The sequence below is a fragment of the Astyanax mexicanus genome, chromosome 24 (genome assembly GCF_023375975.1).
Source record: "Astyanax mexicanus isolate ESR-SI-001 chromosome 24, AstMex3_surface, whole genome shotgun sequence".
NCBI lineage: Eukaryota > Metazoa > Chordata > Actinopteri > Characiformes > Acestrorhamphidae > Astyanax > Astyanax mexicanus.
This window is the reverse complement of record NC_064431.1, coordinates 30,971,726-30,989,984: the sequence shown is the minus strand read 5'-3', so window position 1 is coordinate 30,989,984 and position 18,259 is coordinate 30,971,726. Positions and strand designations below refer to the sequence as shown.

The 18,259-nt window shown below is 37.2% G+C and overlaps 1 protein-coding gene across 1 annotated transcript; it reads left to right on the top strand.

The window, feature by feature from the left end:
• Positions 1 to 4,170: 4,170 nt before the first annotated feature.
• Positions 4,171 to 15,991, top strand: LOC103037429 (myosin heavy chain, fast skeletal muscle-like). Its single transcript, XM_022682539.2, has 40 exons — positions 4,171 to 4,202; positions 4,913 to 5,127; positions 5,305 to 5,448; positions 5,543 to 5,699; positions 5,828 to 5,855; positions 5,938 to 6,049; positions 6,128 to 6,220; positions 6,378 to 6,441; positions 6,765 to 6,863; positions 6,959 to 7,062; positions 7,150 to 7,288; positions 7,386 to 7,504; positions 7,598 to 7,747; positions 7,948 to 8,118; positions 8,205 to 8,511; positions 8,637 to 8,710; positions 8,815 to 8,902; positions 8,979 to 9,096; positions 9,186 to 9,309; positions 9,607 to 9,743; positions 9,851 to 10,106; positions 10,183 to 10,425; positions 10,541 to 10,717; positions 10,811 to 10,956; positions 11,046 to 11,136; positions 11,218 to 11,607; positions 11,752 to 11,878; positions 11,975 to 12,093; positions 12,173 to 12,369; positions 12,449 to 12,632; positions 12,721 to 12,886; positions 12,985 to 13,109; positions 13,184 to 13,492; positions 13,569 to 13,772; positions 13,861 to 13,986; positions 14,069 to 14,239; positions 14,332 to 14,436; positions 14,520 to 14,615; positions 15,054 to 15,185; positions 15,875 to 15,991. The coding sequence occupies exons 2-40, from the start codon at positions 4,927 to 4,929 to the stop codon at positions 15,893 to 15,895; spliced, it is 5,814 nt and encodes a 1,937-aa protein (XP_022538260.2). The 5' UTR covers positions 4,171 to 4,202; positions 4,913 to 4,926; the 3' UTR covers positions 15,896 to 15,991.
• The last annotated feature ends 2,268 nt before the right edge of the window (positions 15,992 to 18,259 follow it).

Sequence of the window (18,259 nt, the reverse complement as noted above, 5' to 3'; positions counted from 1 at the left end):
CAAAACACTAAACCGAGGTACATAATAACAATGCATGATTTTTAATTCTGACAACAGACATGTAGGGTCAGCATTCCAATTAGAGGACAAATGACAAATGCACATCTGGAAATACATATCCCCCCCCCCCTATTTTGTGTATTCATATTATCTATTTTATTATTATTTTATTTTTATTCTATTTTTTACTTTGTCTTTATATGTTTACCAATTTAACAATTGCTCTTTGGGTGTACACTGGAATGTGGTAATACAATTTTGTTCCACCTTATGTGCCACATGTGATGTAAAATGACAATAAAATCTCCTTAAATCCCTAAATGATTAAACATATAAAGTAGATCTCTGAAGACAAATGCATTCACACCAGAATGCATAACTAATTCCAGGTGATCCCCATTTCTAAAAACACTAGATTACCGGCCATTGACTTTCCTTTAAAACCAAACACACAGCAAGAAGGTTATTCAAATTGTTTGTGTCAGTGTCTACTTAGTGTCTTTTACAGTCTTTGGATTAAAGTGTTGGCACACCTAAAATCTTTCCAGAAATCAAGTATTCTCCCACAAAATTATTGAAATTTCATTTTTGTTTTGTTATACACGTGATTATTTCTTTTGTGTGTATTGGTACAATACAAACACATTGTCTAACAGGAAAATGACTCCAAACATACTTCAAAAAGCATCCAGAGATGTATGGAAACCAAGCACTGGTGAGTTCTGAAGTGGCCAGCAAGTCCTGATCTAAATTATATTGAACACTGAATATTAAATATAAAAGATCTGGATCAGTCTGCAAAAGAAGAGTGGCCCAAGATTTCAGATGAGAGGTGTTAAATGCTTATTAATGGTTATAGGAAGCGACTGATTTCAGATATTTTTACAAATGGTGTGCAACCAAATATTATATACTTGAGTATGTCGCTAATTTTATCCGACCCATTTTAAAATTATATCATTTAAAAAAATGTGTACAACAAAACGTGTAATTGTGGTCATTTTATGGTAGAAATAATTTCAGGGGTGCCAACACTTTTATCCATGACTGTATGTCTGTAAGGACTATTAAAGTCAAGAAGCTGGTTTGTTACCAAAATATCTCAACACAATTTTCATTAAGGATGCCTTTATGGCTGGTGTCTCCTCACGAGAACTGAACTGCTTTTTCAAAGGTATGCACATCTTCTTCGCATCATCAGGCTACAGCAACTGTTTAACATGCAGCAGTACTGCTTGTTTTAACTATTACACATGGTGGACAAACATCAAGAATCACAATCAAGAGGAAATCTGGGGTCTGGGACTGTAAATCCACAGTGAAAAATATAAACTGGAACTGCAGTTCAAGGTCATGATGTGGGGAATCAGCAGGATAAACATTTAAATAATCCCAGGTCCCAAAATACCTTCAACAGAGCTAGGACAAAACACACTGGAAGTCCTGTGAGAGTGATGCTAATTAAGGGTACAGAGAATCAGATCGGATCATTATCTAGAGTTGTCCTTTCACTGAACCAGACAGACTTAACCGCTTCACTCAGGTTCACTCACTCATGAGCATTGTTTGTCTGCACATCCAAGTTTGCCTAAACATGAGCACTTTTTAACCAGCAGAACTGTAAGCAGGAATGTAATTGATGTGTGCAAAAAAACACTTGACTCCAGAAATGTACTGACTTTGTATTAATCTAAATTCCTGAAAAGTTTTAAATAATGAAAAAACACTGAATTTAAGGTGTGCCTAAAGGTTTGACTTTTACTGCGGGTGTGGGAAAAAATCCTCTCAATAAATAATATTATTTTAAAAATGGTTTTGTGTTTTAATGATATAAAATGTAAGTTTTTGTACAATCATTCAGTGTTAAAAAGAGTGGACAATGAAGCATCTTGGATGTGACTCTGAATAAAAGCATCTGCTATAAAAGTAAATCATTGTTTATGGTATTTGGGTTCTATATATTAATATGAATAAACGCAGCTAAAATGCTATTCATTAATTATTATTAATTTGCTAGATAAGAACTGGATCTACTATAATGGGCAACACAAAACATGTATTAATATTACATTAACAATTATTAATGTGACATCTGTTAATAATAACAACAATAATAGCAACAACAACAACAATAATATTAATATTAATATTAATATTAATAATAATAATAATAATAATAATAATAATAATAATAATAATAAGAAGAAGAAGAAGAAGAAGAAGAAGAAGAAGAAGAAGAGTATTGTTTAAAAAAACTGTTTGGTTTAGTCACTCTAAGTTTATTTTATTAACCATTCTTTAAATAGTTCATATTATCTCAGGAAGTGCAAAATTTTAGGCTACCAAAACATCTGTATGCATTTTAGGACAATACACTTTTCAGTAACTCACATAATTGTTCAGAATAATATAATAGTAAAGGCTCTTTTAAGAAGACTCCAGCAGAATCTATTTTAAGGAATATTGAAGCACTTACCTGGCCAGGTGCAGCAGGAGTCTGACACTACTGGGGACCAAGGCGTGACAGACAAAAGCTAAGAAGATGAAAAGATGACAAAAGATTAAAGAGTTAGATTAAAAAGGACACAAAAAAATAATCAGTTTGACATCTAGCTGTGTATTACAATACTGTCCCACACAGTGGAAAGAGTATCCAACAAGAACATCAGTAGCATTTACCTTAAGTTAAAGGGCACAGTGCTATATCCCATTACCATCCAAAAAATACAGATGCTTGGCTCTAAAAATAAACAACACAAGTGTTCATGCACAGAGCATCTAAAGGATCTCATAGTCTGGAGAGCAGTTGAAGACTCTCACACATCTGACTATTAAAGAAGTCATTTGAAACCCAGTAAGTCATCACTGGCTCAATGTTACGAGAACAATTGTATTTTAACAAAAATCACATTCACAACACTTGTAATTTGTTATAATATTAAAAAAAGCATTTTAGAACCAAAACCAAAAATATGAATTCCAACTAATTTGAGAGGTTCAAATAAAAGCACAAAAACACACAGCAGCCTTTGACCTTTGTACACAGGTCTAACTCTGACTCCATCTGACAGAAATCAGAAAAACTGAAGTCACAGGAAACAGATGTTACAGATTATTTAAAAAAAAATAGATTACAAATGATGAGAGACTTACTTGAGAGACTGCCATTGTCAAGCATCAAAGAAACTCATAGGGGGTCTGGCTAAACTCTTTTATACTGGCTTCAGAAAGGACTAAAATTCTCAACCCCTGACAGCATGGCTTACTATGTCTGCATTATTTCCACATGAGAACATTATACAGGATATATATTGCTGCTTGTTTCCAATCAAAATTTGTACTTAACCACAAAAAAAACTTAAAAACTGGTCGGCTGGCAGGTTACTGATAGATAAATAAATAATAAAGTTTCTGGAAAGAATGAGAGGGGCAATGTATTTATTTATAACATGAAAAGGTTGCCCTGACCTTGCAATAGAACACCACAGAGATAAAACAGCTTCTCCAAATTTGATCTAAGATTTCTTCAGCGCCAAATCCCATTAAAACAGGACTATTCCTGTAACATTAGAACCTTCTTATGATTGGCAAACAAAAAATAAAAGCTAACTGACAATTAGGAAACAATTACCTTGTTTACCACATCTTCACACAATGTAGAGGAATAAACATTGGCACTGAAAATATCTATTTTTGCCTAATTTTTAGCATAATTGCTGAAATTAGTAGTACACAAAACTCATTTCTGCTATGTAATTTACCAAAATTGATAATATTATGTACAGCAATTATATCTAAATCCACCTCTTTTAAAGCCTAAAACATTAAGGATAGAGTGATCTTGCTTTAGAACATCAGCATTTAGAAGTATAATACGATACATGAGGACGTTGTCTTCATGGCCACTTACGCAGGGAATACATCAAGCAAGATTCCATGACCAAACATAGTCAGAACATTCTGCTGAGTGAACATTAAAAGGGCTATATAAGAGGCTTCTCCAAGCACTGAGACCACCCCAGGCACCCTGCATAGGTGAGGTGACAGGATGTGTTAGTCTTAATTTTTGATAACAATATTCTTCCCAGTTGGTTCTAAAAAGATTTTAATTCATTTTTCACTTTTACTCATGCTACTACCATGTTCTTCTTCTTTCAGAATCTACAAACTGCCAGACTTTTTCAGTACGTGGGAACAAAAAGGTAAGATGTATGAAATAGGGGAATGCCTGAGCAAAAATCTCTTTTGTGGTTTCTTTTTGTCTTTGATGGTATATACATCACCATAAATACCTATTTTCTGGCATGAAAGGGTTTTTTTGATTGAGTACGAGTGTGTATGTGCTGAAAACAATTCACATCTATAGAAACAACATACAGTAAAAACTAGCCAGTCCCAAATGGGGGGGGTTAGTTTTGCTCATTGATAACTAAGTGTAACTAGGGCTGGCAGGGTGGCGCAGTGGGTGGTGCTGTCGCCTCAAAGCAAGACAGTCTGGGTTTGATTCCCGGCTGGGGTGACCCGCGTCTTTCTGCGTGGAGTTTGGACGCTCTCCCCGTGTCTGCGTTGGTTTCCTCTGGGTGCTCCGGTTTCCTCCGATAGTCCAAAGACGGCGCATTCAGGCTAATTGGGTTTTGGTAGATATTGTCGCCTGCAATGGATTGGCAGCCTGTCCAGGGTGAACACTGCCTTCTGCCCGATTCCGGCTGAGACAGGCTCCAGCCCCACCACCCCACAACCCTCAACCGGCGACCCTGCGGGATAAACTGGTGTCGATGATGAATGAATGAATTAATGAACTAAGTGTAACTAACTTTTTTTTCTTCCAATGACAAATCTATCACATACATTGTCAATCTATTATTTATTTAAACAAACCAAAGAGACTGACCAATATATTAATTATCCTCAGAGTAAAACGCCATCATGGGGGATGGAGAGATGGAGTGTTTTGGCCCAGCAGCCATCTACCTCCGAAAGCCAGATAAGGAGAGGATTGAGGCTCAGAACAAACCATTTGATGCTAAAACAGCCATCTTCGTTGCTGAGCCAGCTGAGATGTACCTGAAGGGTACACTGAAGAGTAAAGAGAGTGGTAAAGCCACTGTCGAAACTCTGTGTGGAAAGGTACATGACAGATGAGTGGTCCTGAGAAATTCTTGATGATATATTTATGCAACTGTATGTTCAAATGTTAAACTACTACTAATTTACCATTCATTTCATTGAGCTATCACTATCCCTTCACACACTAAATGCTTATTTGAAAGATAATATTACTATACAATACTACAACCTTTGCAGACCCTCACAGTCAAGGAGGATGATATCTTTCCCATGAATCCACCCAAATTTGACAAAATTGAGGACATGGCCATGATGACCCACCTCAACGAGCCCTGTGTGCTGTATAACCTCAAAGAGCGTTACGCAGCGTGGATGATCTACGTAAGTTTAACACTGAATAATTAAATTAGACTGTTTATAAATGCGAGGTTACACCATAATCAATTTCTGGATATGTTTCTGTTCACATTTTCAGACCTACTCAGGGTTGTTCTGTGTCACTGTGAACCCCTACAAGTGGCTCCCAGTATACGATGCAGTCGTTGTAACTGGATACAGAGGCAAGAAGAGAATTGAAGCCCCACCCCACATCTTCTCCATCTCTGATAACGCTTATCAGTTTATGCTCACAGGTATGATAGTAATAAGCCTACTTAATTAAAAACAATAATTCGAATTTAAGTTAAAAAGCTGTGATCAGTGTACAAAATTGTTTCTGTAAAACTGAAAGAGTAATAATGTGCCACACTTTGTCCTTTAGATCGAGAGAACCAATCCATCCTGATTACGTAAGTATAGAAATTTTTTAAATTCAAATTCTTGATTTACAAACTTAAAATATTTCTAACAACTCACTTCTTCTAACCTCAGTGGAGAATCCGGTGCAGGAAAAACTGTGAACACCAAACGTGTCATCCAGTACTTTGCAACAATTGCAGTGACTGGACAAAAGAAAGCAGAGCCTGCTGCTGGCAAAATGCAGGTAAATTAATCACTCTTTTAAAACTCTGGGAGCATTAGCATATGAACTCCTTACTAAAATATCTGCTGTCACCTCTAGGGTTCACTGGAGGACCAAATCATTGCAGCCAACCCCCTGCTGGAGGCTTATGGCAATGCCAAGACCATCAGGAATGACAACTCCTCTCGTTTTGTAAGTGCAAAATACAAATACAAAACAAAAATACAGTCCTCAAACTCTGCATAGATAATAATAATAATAATAATAATAATAATAATAATAATAATAATAATAATAATAATAATATAGAGGAGTCTGAATTAATTGTGATATTCTATTTAATTTGCAGGGTAAATTCATCAGAATCCATTTTGGACAAACTGGCAAACTGGCCTCAGCTGATATTGAAACCTGTAAGTTTCCGTCACTATTGGTAAACTATGTAAATCATGTTGTTACACCTAAATTATCTGATAAGAATATGTTACTACAACTATGTATCTTAAAATAATATTTCAGCAAACAATAAAATAAACATGAACTAGATGCAGTTATCCTAGATTCAGTAATTTGCCCAAGATATGATTGGAAAATGCAAAATTGCTTTATATTGCAACTTGAGGTGCATTTTTAAACAAGCAAACAAACACTGCTTCAATCCCATTTCTGTAAACAATGTTTCAAAAGTTGCATAGATTTAAAATCTGTTTACAAATTTGTAATAATTTATCATCAGATCTGCTGGAAAAGTCCCGGGTCACTTTCCAGCTGTCTGCTGAGAGGAGCTACCACATCTTCTACCAGCTCATGACTGGACACAAACCAGAGCTGCTTGGTATAAACAAAAAAGCTCATAGCAACAATCTCATTTTAAACTTGACATAAAACACATTAAGTTGGATGCTACATTTTATGTTTTCTTCTGCACAGAGGCACTGCTCATCACCACCAACCCCTATGACTATCATATGATCAGCCAGGGTGAAATCACAGTCAAGAGTATAGATGATGTGGAGGAGTTCATTGCCACAGATGTAAGCACAAGATCACTGAATTTCATTCAGACATTAAATATGTGTCTCATCCTCAACGGTCCTTCTACTTTGTTTCACTAAATTCAGACTGCTATTGACATCCTGGGCTTCACTGCTGATGAGAAAATCAGCATCTACAAACTGACTGGTGCTGTAGTGCATCACGGCAACATGAAGTTCAAGCAAAAACAGAGAGAGGAGCAGGCTGAGCCTGATGGCACTGAGGGTAAATATAATTTATCGCATAATTTATTTGGCTTACTGCACAGAAATACAGAGAATGGCAAGAGCTCTTTTTTAAATGCATATTATTCTTACTTCAGTGGCTGATAAAGTCGCCTACCTCCTGGGTCTGAACTCTGCTGACATGCTGAAAGCTCTGTGCTACCCCAGAGTGAAGGTCGGGAATGAGTTTGTGACCAAAGGTCAAACTGTTCCCCAGGTAATGTGTGCCTCACGTAATGTGCTATTATTTAAACATAACAGAGTCTTAAAATTTTTAAAAATTAACGATGTATACTATTTTTCGTTAAAGGTGAACAATTCTGTCATGGCTCTCTGCAAGTCTGTCTATGAAAAAATGTTCTTGTGGATGGTCGTGCGCATCAATGAGATGTTGGACACAAAACAGCCAAGGCAGTTCTTCATTGGTGTGCTGGACATCGCTGGATTTGAGATCTTTGATGTAAATATTTAAATTTGTATATATATGATTTAAAATGATTGAAACAGTATACTACAGCCTGTAATTATAGAAAGTGTCCCTAAATGGTCAGTGGAACAGATAAGATGGACAGTGAAGGCAGTAAAAAGGAGGTTATAATATGACTTAACTGTATGCTGTTTCCAGTTGTAACTGTCTAATATATTGATATACTGTATTAGTTCAACAGCTTGGAGCAGCTCTGCATTAACTTCACCAATGAGAAACTGCAACAGTTTTTCAACCACCACATGTTTGTGCTGGAACAAGAGGAGTACAAGAAAGAAGGAATTGAATGGGAGTTCATTGACTTTGGGATGGACTTGGCTGCCTGCATTGAGCTCATTGAGAAGGTATCCTATTTATATCAATGACAGCCAGTTTAAGAAAAAAATAATACAGATATTATTGTGTAATTAAAGAATTCTGTCACCAACAGCCAATGGGAATCTTCTCCATCCTGGAAGAGGAGTGCATGTTCCCCAAGGCAACAGACACATCCTTTAAGAACAAGCTGTATGATCAGCATCTTGGCAAAAGTAGTGCTTTCCAGAAGCCAAAACCTGCCAAGGGTAAAGCAGAAGCCCACTTCTCTCTGGTGCACTACGCCGGCACTGTGGACTACAATATCACTGGGTGGCTGGACAAGAACAAGGACCCCCTGAATGACTCTGTTGTGCAGCTTTACCAGAAGTCATCAAACAAACTGCTGGCCCTCCTGTATGCAGGCCATTCATCTGCTGATGGTAAGGTGGTCCATAACCTAAGTACACCTAAATATAACAATATGAGTATCTGAATGCTAATACTATTTGGGAAACGATTTATGTGCTATCTGCCACATCACAATGTTAAATTATTTTGTCTATAGATAGTGGTGGAAAAGGTAAGAAGGGTGGCAAGAAGAAGGGTGGTTCTTTCCAGACTGTGTCTGCTCTGTTCAGGGTGAGATAAATTGTGGAGTGAAATAAGAGATATACACAACCAAGTCTGCATATGCTATAAATTTTATCTAAAGTGTAATAAGATGCCAAAATATATCTCTACAGGAGAACTTGGGCAAACTGATGACCAACTTGAGGAGCACTCATCCTCACTTTGTGCGCTGTTTGATTCCCAATGAGTCCAAGACTCCAGGTAAGCATTATAAATAATCTGTGTGAAATATTTTAACTATAATACTGTACATGCTAACATACCCTTGCCTCTCCAGGTCTTATGGAGAACTTCCTGGTTATCCACCAGCTGAGGTGCAATGGTGTGCTTGAGGGTATTAGAATCTGCAGAAAGGGATTCCCCAGCAGAATCCTCTATGGTGACTTCAAACAAAGGTCAGATTCTTAGTCACAATATTTGAAAATCTCAGATAGATTGAAAAAAACAACACAAACTCATGATAATTTATTAATTCATGACACAGATACAAGGTCTTAAATGCCAGTGTGATCCCAGAGGGACAGTTCATTGACAACAAAAAAGCTTCAGAGAAACTCCTGGGCTCCATTGATGTGGACCACACCCAGTACAAGTTTGGACACACCAAGGTAGGTGATACTGATCTGAACACTTTACACCTGAAATACATTCTTCATGGGTCTGTTAGTGTGCAAATTTTACAACAATTTTCACGCCTTCTAAAAGGTTGTAACTCTCCAAAGCAAATATTAGAAGTATAAGGGAAATATAAGTTCCTTAAATAGTGATGTTGGTATACCAGCAAAACCCTGAATGTAAAAGGTTACCTTCCAGCACAGTTTGCTTTATAGAAGCTGATACAATCTATATCATATGTTTGCACAGAACTGAGCGAATAACATAATTAATTACATATCTGTTTCTAGGTATTTTTCAAAGCTGGTCTGCTGGGAACCCTTGAGGAGATGCGAGATGACAAACTTGCAATTCTGGTGACAATGACTCAAGCTCTTTGTCGTGGCTACCTTATGAGAAGGGAGTTTGTCAAGATGATGGAAAGGAGGTATATTATTGCATAGATTATCAAAGCCAGCAGAAATTACACTGGAAAGCTAAGTATAGAACTATGAATTGAAAATTAAATACTGAAATGAGTGATCTCAATTCCAGAGAGTCCATCTTCACTATTCAATACAACATCCGCTCATTCATGAATGTGAAACACTGGCCATGGATGAAGCTGTACTTCAAGATCAAGCCTCTGCTGAAGAGTGCAGAGACTGAGAAAGAAATGGCTGCTATGAAGGAGAACTTCGAGAAAATGAAGGAGGATCTGACAAAAGCACTGTCCAAGAAGAAAGAGCTTGAGGAGAAAATGGTGTCACTCCTTCAAGAGAAAAATGACCTGCAACTCCAAGTAGCATCTGTAAGTATTTACATATATAACAAGTCTAGATATCTCAATGTTATTCAGTATTAACCAATACCTTAAACATTAACAGGAATCTGAGAACCTCTCTGATGCTGAGGAAAGATGTGAGGGGCTCATTAAGAGCAAGATCCAGCTTGAGGCCAAACTCAAAGAGACAACCGAGAGACTGGAGGATGAAGAGGAAATCAATGCTGAGCTGACCGCCAAGAAGAGGAAACTGGAGGATGAGTGCTCTGAGCTGAAGAAGGATATTGATGATCTGGAGCTCACCTTGGCTAAAGTGGAGAAGGAGAAACATGCCACTGAGAACAAGGTTGATATTTGAAAGTTTTTTTACTTTACATTTTTTAGATAATATTTTTAAAACACATGAATAATAAATGCTTTTCAAAACTATTTAAACTAGTGTTATAAATGTTCTCACACAGGTGAAGAACCTGACTGAAGAAATGGCCGCTCAGGATGAGAGCATTGCCAAACTCACCAAGGAGAAGAAAGCACTCCAAGAGGCACACCAGCAGACTCTTGATGATCTTCAGGCAGAGGAAGACAAAGTCAACACTCTGACCAAAGCCAAGACCAAGCTTGAACAACAAGTGGATGATGTAAGATTTAATTAAAAAAATATCTGTTATAGTAATATTGGATAGTTACATCCCATTCGCTTAAATGCTGCCAATGATTTCTTTAAATCACAGCTTGAAGGTTCACTGGAGCAAGAGAAGAAACTCCGGATGGACCTGGAGAGAGCTAAAAGGAAGCTTGAGGGTGACTTGAAACTGGCCCAGGAGTCCATAATGGACCTGGAGAATGACAAGCAGCAGTCTGATGAGAAAATCAAGAAGTATGTATTGCCAAAAACACAGCAACTGAAAAAACATGACTGAAGTAAGAATATGCATAATTTTCTTGTCTGTGTTATTTACATAACAGGAAGGAATTTGAAGTCAGTCAGCTTCTGAGTAAGATTGAGGATGAACAGTCTTTGGGGGCTCAGCTTCAGAAGAAAATTAAGGAGCTCCAGGTAATAAATCTCTGTGGATGTATTTTTACATTTGATCAAATTTAAAGAAATAGGTCTGACTAATATATACGTTTCTTTCAGGCTCGTATTGAGGAGCTGGAAGAGGAAATTGAGGCAGAGCGTGCAGCTCGAGCTAAAGTTGAGAAGCAGAGAGCTGATCTCTCCAGGGAACTTGAAGAGATCAGTGAGAGGCTGGAGGAGGCTGGTGGTGCCACTGCTGCTCAGATTGAGATGAATAAGAAGCGTGAGGCTGAGTTTCAGAAGCTGCGTCGTGATCTAGAAGAATCTACTCTGCAGCATGAAGCTACAGCTGCTGCTCTCCGCAAGAAACAAGCTGACAGTGTTGCTGAGCTTGGAGAGCAGATCGACAACCTTCAGAGGGTCAAACAGAAGCTGGAGAAAGAGAAGAGTGAATATAAGATGGAGATAGATGACCTGTCTAGTAACATGGAGGCTGTGGCTAAATCAAAGGTATCAAAATGAAAAACACAAAGTTTGAAGGTCATAAATAAAAAAAAAAAATGAAATACTGGTTTATGCGTCTCTGTAAAAAACCTTGAGTACAAATTAGGGACAACATCAATTTACAAATATTTAATTATTATCGATTTGTAGGCAAATCTAGAGAAGTTGTGTCGTACACTTGAAGACCAGCTGAGTGAATTTAAAAGTAAAAATGATGAACATGTCCGTCAACTGAATGACTTGAGTGCACAAAAAGCACGTCTTCAGACTGAGAATGGTAAGTAAACAATTAGACAATTAAAACAATTACACAGGCCAACAATTTTAAAAGCTTAATGTTTTTACCAAATTTGCTCATATATTTTTTTCAAAGGTGAATTTGGCCGTCAGTTGGAAGAGAAGGAGGCACTTGTTTCTCAGCTGACCAGAGGAAAACAAGCCTATACACAGCAGATTGAGGAACTCAAGAGACAAATTGAAGAGGAAGTTAAGGTATTATTTCATTTACCTTTTTCTACAGAAGCAACAGCTCATGAGCAAGAGATTTTAACCAATGAATGCTTACTTCTAGGCAAAGAACGCCCTGGCTCATGGTGTTCAGTCAGCCCGTCATGACTGTGACCTGCTCAGAGAGCAGTTTGAGGAGGAGCAGGAGGCCAAAGCTGAGCTTCAGCGTGGAATGTCTAAGGCTAACAGTGAGGTGGCTCAGTGGAGAACCAAATATGAGACGGATGCTATTCAGCGCACTGAGGAGCTTGAGGAGTCCAAGTGAGTTCATGGTAAATGCTTAAAAAACATACACAACTCTGCAATAGAAATATAACACGACTTAACATGGTCTCATCAGAAAAAAGCTGGCCCAGCGTCTCCAAGATGCTGAGGAATCTATTGAAGCTGTGAACTCCAAATGTGCCTCCCTGGAAAAGACCAAACAAAGGCTGCAGGGTGAAGTGGAGGACCTTATGATTGATGTTGAGAGAGCCAATGCATTAGCTGCCAACCTTGACAAGAAGCAAAGGAACTTTGACAAGGTATTGAATTTGACTTGATGGCTAAAACTGATCACTTAAACAGTGTTGACCAGTTAGAACAAATGTTTATTTTACTTGCCATATCCAGGTGCTGGCAGAATGGAAGCAGAAGTTTGAGGAAGGCCAAGCTGAACTGGAAGGAGCTCAGAAAGAGGCTCGCTCTCTCAGCACTGAACTCTTTAAGATGAAAAATTCATATGAAGAAGCTCTTGACCAGCTGGAGACCCTCAAGAGAGAGAACAAGAATCTTCAACGTACAAAACTTAGAAATTAATCTAAGACCACAGATACATACGTCTAGATGTCCTAAACTTTAATGTTTGCTAAAAACAATTATTCTTGTGAATTTCAGAGGAGATCTCAGACCTGACTGAACAGCTTGGAGAAACTGGAAAGACCATCCATGAGCTGGAGAAAGCAAAGAAGACAGTGGAGACTGAGAAATCTGAAATCCAAACTGCTCTTGAGGAAGCTGAGGTAAAAAAATATATAATTTCAATATGACTCAATGAAGATTGAGTTTATTCTAACCATTTATCATCATTATTTAGGGCACACTTGAACATGAGGAATCCAAGATTCTTCGTATTCAGCTTGAACTCAACCAGGTAAAGAGTGAGATTGACAGGAAGCTGGCTGAGAAGGACGAGGAGATGGAGCAGATCAAGAGGAACAGCCAGAGGGTTATTGAGTCCATGCAGAGCACTCTGGATTCTGAGGTCAGGAGCAGAAATGATGCCCTCAGAGTCAAGAAGAAAATGGAGGGAGATCTCAATGAAATGGAGATTCAGCTGAGCCATGCAAATCGTCAGGCTTCTGAAGCTCAGAAACAGCTTAGGAACGTCCAAGGACAGCTCAAGGTATTTTTTTATCCTCTTGCTATCATTCATCAAATACTTTTAAGATGCTTAACAACTGTAATTCTTTTCACCCCAGGATGCTCAACTGCACCTTGATGAGGCTATCAGAGGACATGAAGACATGAAGGAGCAGGTAGCCATGGTGGAGCGCAGGAATAACCTGATGCTGGCTGAGATTGAGGAGCTGAGATCTGCACTGGAGCAGACAGAGAGAGGCCGCAAAGTGGCTGAACAGGAGCTGGTGGATGCCAGTGAGCGTGTGGCACTGCTGCACTCTCAGGTAAGTTCTACCAGCTTGTCTTTTTGCTGTTATATTGGCATTTTTTACATATTTACAACACAGGACTATTTGTTGTCCCATCTAACAGAACACCAGTCTAATCAACACCAAAAAGAAACTTGAGGCTGATCTGGTGCAGATCCAAAGTGAGGTGGATGATACAATCCAGGAGGCCAGAAATGCTGAAGAGAAGGCCAAGAAGGCTATTACTGACGTGAGTGTTAAACTACATAGCTGTTCCTCCCTTTGTGCTTCAGAGTAACAAAGCTAAACCTGTTACATGGCTCATTCTCTAGGCTGCCATGATGGCAGAGGAGCTGAAGAAGGAACAGGACACCAGTGCTCACCTGGAGAGAATGAAGAAGAACCTTGAAATTACAGTTAAAGATCTGCAGCATCGTCTGGATGAGGCTGAGAATCTTGCAATGAAAGGTGGAAAGAAGCAGCTTCAGAAACTGGAGTCCAGGGTAAAATTATGTTTTTTTTTCATTCAATTGTTTTGTTGGTCTTCATTGATTTATTTCATGTGAAAGTACACATACCAAATGATATGTTGCAGGTGCGTGAGCTGGAGGCCGAGGTCGAATCTGAGCAGAGACGTGGTGCTGATGCTGTTAAAGGAGTTCGCAAATATGAAAGGAGAGTAAAGGAACTCACCTACCAGGTACAAACTTTGTCACATAAATATTAAAAACGAAAAATAATTATTAGACCATGCAAAAGGTAAATCAAAGGCCCCTTTTTCAGACTGAAGAAGACAAGAAGAATGTGACTAGACTGCAGGATCTGGTGGACAAACTGCAGCTCAAAGTGAAGGCCTACAAGAGACAGGCTGAGGAATCTGTAAGTATACATAATACTGACCTGTACTGTACATTTATGCAGTGAATTTAGGATAAATAAAACATTATATATTATTTATTCCTGAAGGGAAGCAAACATGTTTTTGTTGTCTTGAGATTCTGTATGAACCTATTGAAATAATGTTATTTTTTGATATAGTAAAAATATTACATTTCTGCCATGTTGTATTAACAAATTATTACAAATAGTTTTAATATATGCTTTTAATAAAATTATTAAAATATATAATTTTGCTGCTCCACACACTGGACAGGTAGCCTTTATCAATTAAACAGTCTGATAATTTACACACTCACACTGTAAACTCACAAAAAAAAAACTTTCTCCTTGACATTCACTCAAAATTATGTGCCTGTGCATGCAAATATTGTCCTTGCATCAACAACACTAATTAAGTGATATGTTCCATTCTAACAGGAGGAGCAGGCCAACACTCACCTCTCCAGGTACAGGAAGGTGCAGCATGAGCTGGAGGAAGCTCAGGAGCGTGCTGACATCGCTGAGTCCCAGGTCAACAAGCTGAGAGCCAAGAGCCGTGAAGCTGGAAAGGTATATTTTTCAGATTAAAAATATTATTCTAAGGGTTATAAGTATTACATTAACATATGTTTTTGCACAAGCTATATCTGTAAACAATACACCATACCCACTTCTGCTAGCCATATAATCAAAATTTCTATGCTAGATTGTGTCCACTGCGTACTTTAAATAATGTCAGAAATGTGGGACTTTCATTTTCCTAAGCTGTGCAGGCATTTTACATTCCTTAAACCACACTGTCAAGAGTTTATTGGGAATAGAGGGCATTACCACCTACCGTGGCCAGTGCAGTGGGTGGTAATGATCATGACCAGCATCTGGCTAGAATTGTCTGTGTGAACAGACCAGCGACTCTGGAAGAATTCATTTTAATTTTTAGTGCAGAAGACATGGCAAAAGTCAGAGAACTACACATTAGTTCCCATGAGTTTTTACATGACATTGTATAGCCAAGTACTTTAATTTATGTACAATCTGTTTCATGACTAGCAGGTTAATTTGCATCCTTCATAATATTCATACAACTTTTAAATGGCAATACATTTACGGTAGAACAGAAGGAAGATATTTGTTTCGTACGCAGTGAAAACATACCCTTAAATATGCATTAAAGGTTAGATACATTTGCAAAGCAAAAATATCATAATAAATAAAGTCTGTAATGTAGAGGTTTACTAATTTATACTTTTGTATTTTAGGGAAAGGAGGCGGCTGAATAACGGATGAAGACCACAAGAGACATCAACAAGCAATCATATAATATGCATTACTTGTGACATGTCTACATACAAATAAAATAAAATTGCAGCAAAGCACTCATGTGTTTGCATTTTATTTATCTGTTCAGAAGGAGGTAGTGTTTTTCCAAACAAAGACTACACTTATATCTCATACATTGTACAGTATTTCACATATGCATCAAATAGTGTCTTGTAGATTTTCACTCTTGGTCATAGAGCAAACTGACTCTTGTTGGAGATTCTGATAGGAAACAAGGACAGAATGACACTCACTGCCTTTTTGGGGTGCCCAAAAAAGAAGACTACACTACAGACTCTAATGTAATAAGCACATATACTTTTAACTTTGGTAAAATATAAAAACAAATCATACAAGTTCCATTCACTGTCAAATCCAGTTGCAAGACAAAGAAGTGCTTCACATAACCTGCATTAGGTCAAATTCATATTCATATTCATATTCAATTTTACATTAATTGACCATTTAACTCATCCAATAATACAAGGCTACACTCACCTTTCAGGGATCTTATATTCTTAGCTAGACATTTTCTATAGTACTTTTTATAGTTTTTTATAGTACTTTTGTACTTCACTATTGTAAGTAGCTTTGGAGAAAAGCATCTGCCAAATGTAATGTAATGTAAAGTAATGTAGAACTAAAATATTAAATTCTTTGAATACATTCCCCTGAAGTTTGAAGTAATGTTATCATTGTATTATCCCCAATTGTAATCAGTTTATGGAAACTAACAAGTAAAATAGGCTGTTTTAAAAATACTACTGATAATGTGATGTCACACAAACCAACCTATTATAAGGTCTATTATAAGTTTTGCCTGACTTGTGCAAAACCCTTATAAAGGACATAGTTTACTGCATGTCTGATTAGCTGCAGAAGTTGTGTTTACAATAGATTGCATATAGCTGTGAGATATATCAAGGGGCTTATCTTATACACAAATTATTTTTTTAAAGCAGGGCATTTTCAGCCACCCTCTTCTACATGCTTGCTTAATCAAGAAGGCGACACACCAGTGTGCTTTTATCTGTAGTCTGTAGTCTCAGTATGCACACCTGATATTTTCATCATTTATCCAGTCACTTGGTAACAACTTACATTCTTCCTTGGTAAAAGGTCAAGGTTCTCTAAAAGATGAACTACTCTAACAACTGGAAAAGTAGTATCACATATTTGTTGACTGTATATAGTCTGCATCATATTCTGCAACTCTAAATATGATTAATTTAAATATCTTGATATCAATTGTTTTATCTAACTAAGTAAGACACAATACATTTAATTGTGGCAAATAACATTTTTAGATATTTTAAGGCATGAACAAACAATAAATGAAAAACTCATAAGTTAAGAAATTTTTAAAAAGACAAAAACATATTTGAGAAATAATTGTAATTCTTGAACTTAGTGTTTAGCACAACTGTCCTCTGTTTGTCTGTTGTGTGATATAAATATCATCATTCTCACAAGTTCACAGGACGACAACTGTTCCCAAGTTTCCTTCTTTGTCATCTGAAAGGCTCTCAAGGACCTTGAAACAGAATTCCAGTGACATCTGAGAGCTTCTCCACAGCTAAACTGAGCCCTTCACAAGAGCCAATGCGTATTAAGGAGATTAAGCTTAACATAAGACCGAAAACAATGTCTCACCACTGAGGGATACATTTCACATAACAGCCAACACTAGAGCTTAGCCATAAAAAAGATAATTAAATGTACAAAACTATTTTAGTATCAACTTAATGTTTTTTTTCATTGTCATTTAATACACAACCACCTCAATCCACTACATTTCACTGTTTAATACATTATTTAACTTTGGCTTGGAATAGTCACTACACAAAAATTGTATTGGTATTGTATTGGTTAAAATGTATTGTTTAATGTATGACTTCATTACGGTTAAATTTGACACTGTGGAAACAATAACCTAGTTATAGACAATAGTCATTGTCACAGACAGGAGTCAAGGCACCAAGTGTACAAAACAATTCACACCTAAACAGAGTGAAAAGACATGCCCAAATAGAGCAAGTCATTTTTACTGACTGACGATTCATCACCCTATATAAGTAGCTGCCTCAGACTCATCCAAGTATCCACAGGCACCCAGTAAAGGTAAGTGACGATAAATGTTTAGTCTCTGGGGAAATTACCAAATTACTGGAAATTCCAAGAAGTATGTTTCAGTTTACAGTGAAATATATTACAAGACAATTATTTTGGGAAAATGTTTAAGAATTTAATTTTAAATTGTTAACTGTTCCTTTGTTTTGTTTTTCAGAATTTCCAATCAGAATTTTAATTCAGAGGAGTTTTTC

Coding starts and splice junctions, on each gene's coding strand:
- LOC103037429 (XM_022682539.2), top strand. CDS start 4,927: ATGGGGGATGGAGAGATGGAGTGTTTTGGCCCAGCAGCCATCTACCTC. Junction 5,700..5,827: donor TTATCAGTTTATGCTCACAG/GTATGATAGTAA, acceptor TTTGTCCTTTAG/ATCGAGAGAACCAATCCATC. Junction 11,879..11,974: donor ACGTCTTCAGACTGAGAATG/GTAAGTAAACAA, acceptor TTTTTTTCAAAG/GTGAATTTGGCCGTCAGTTG.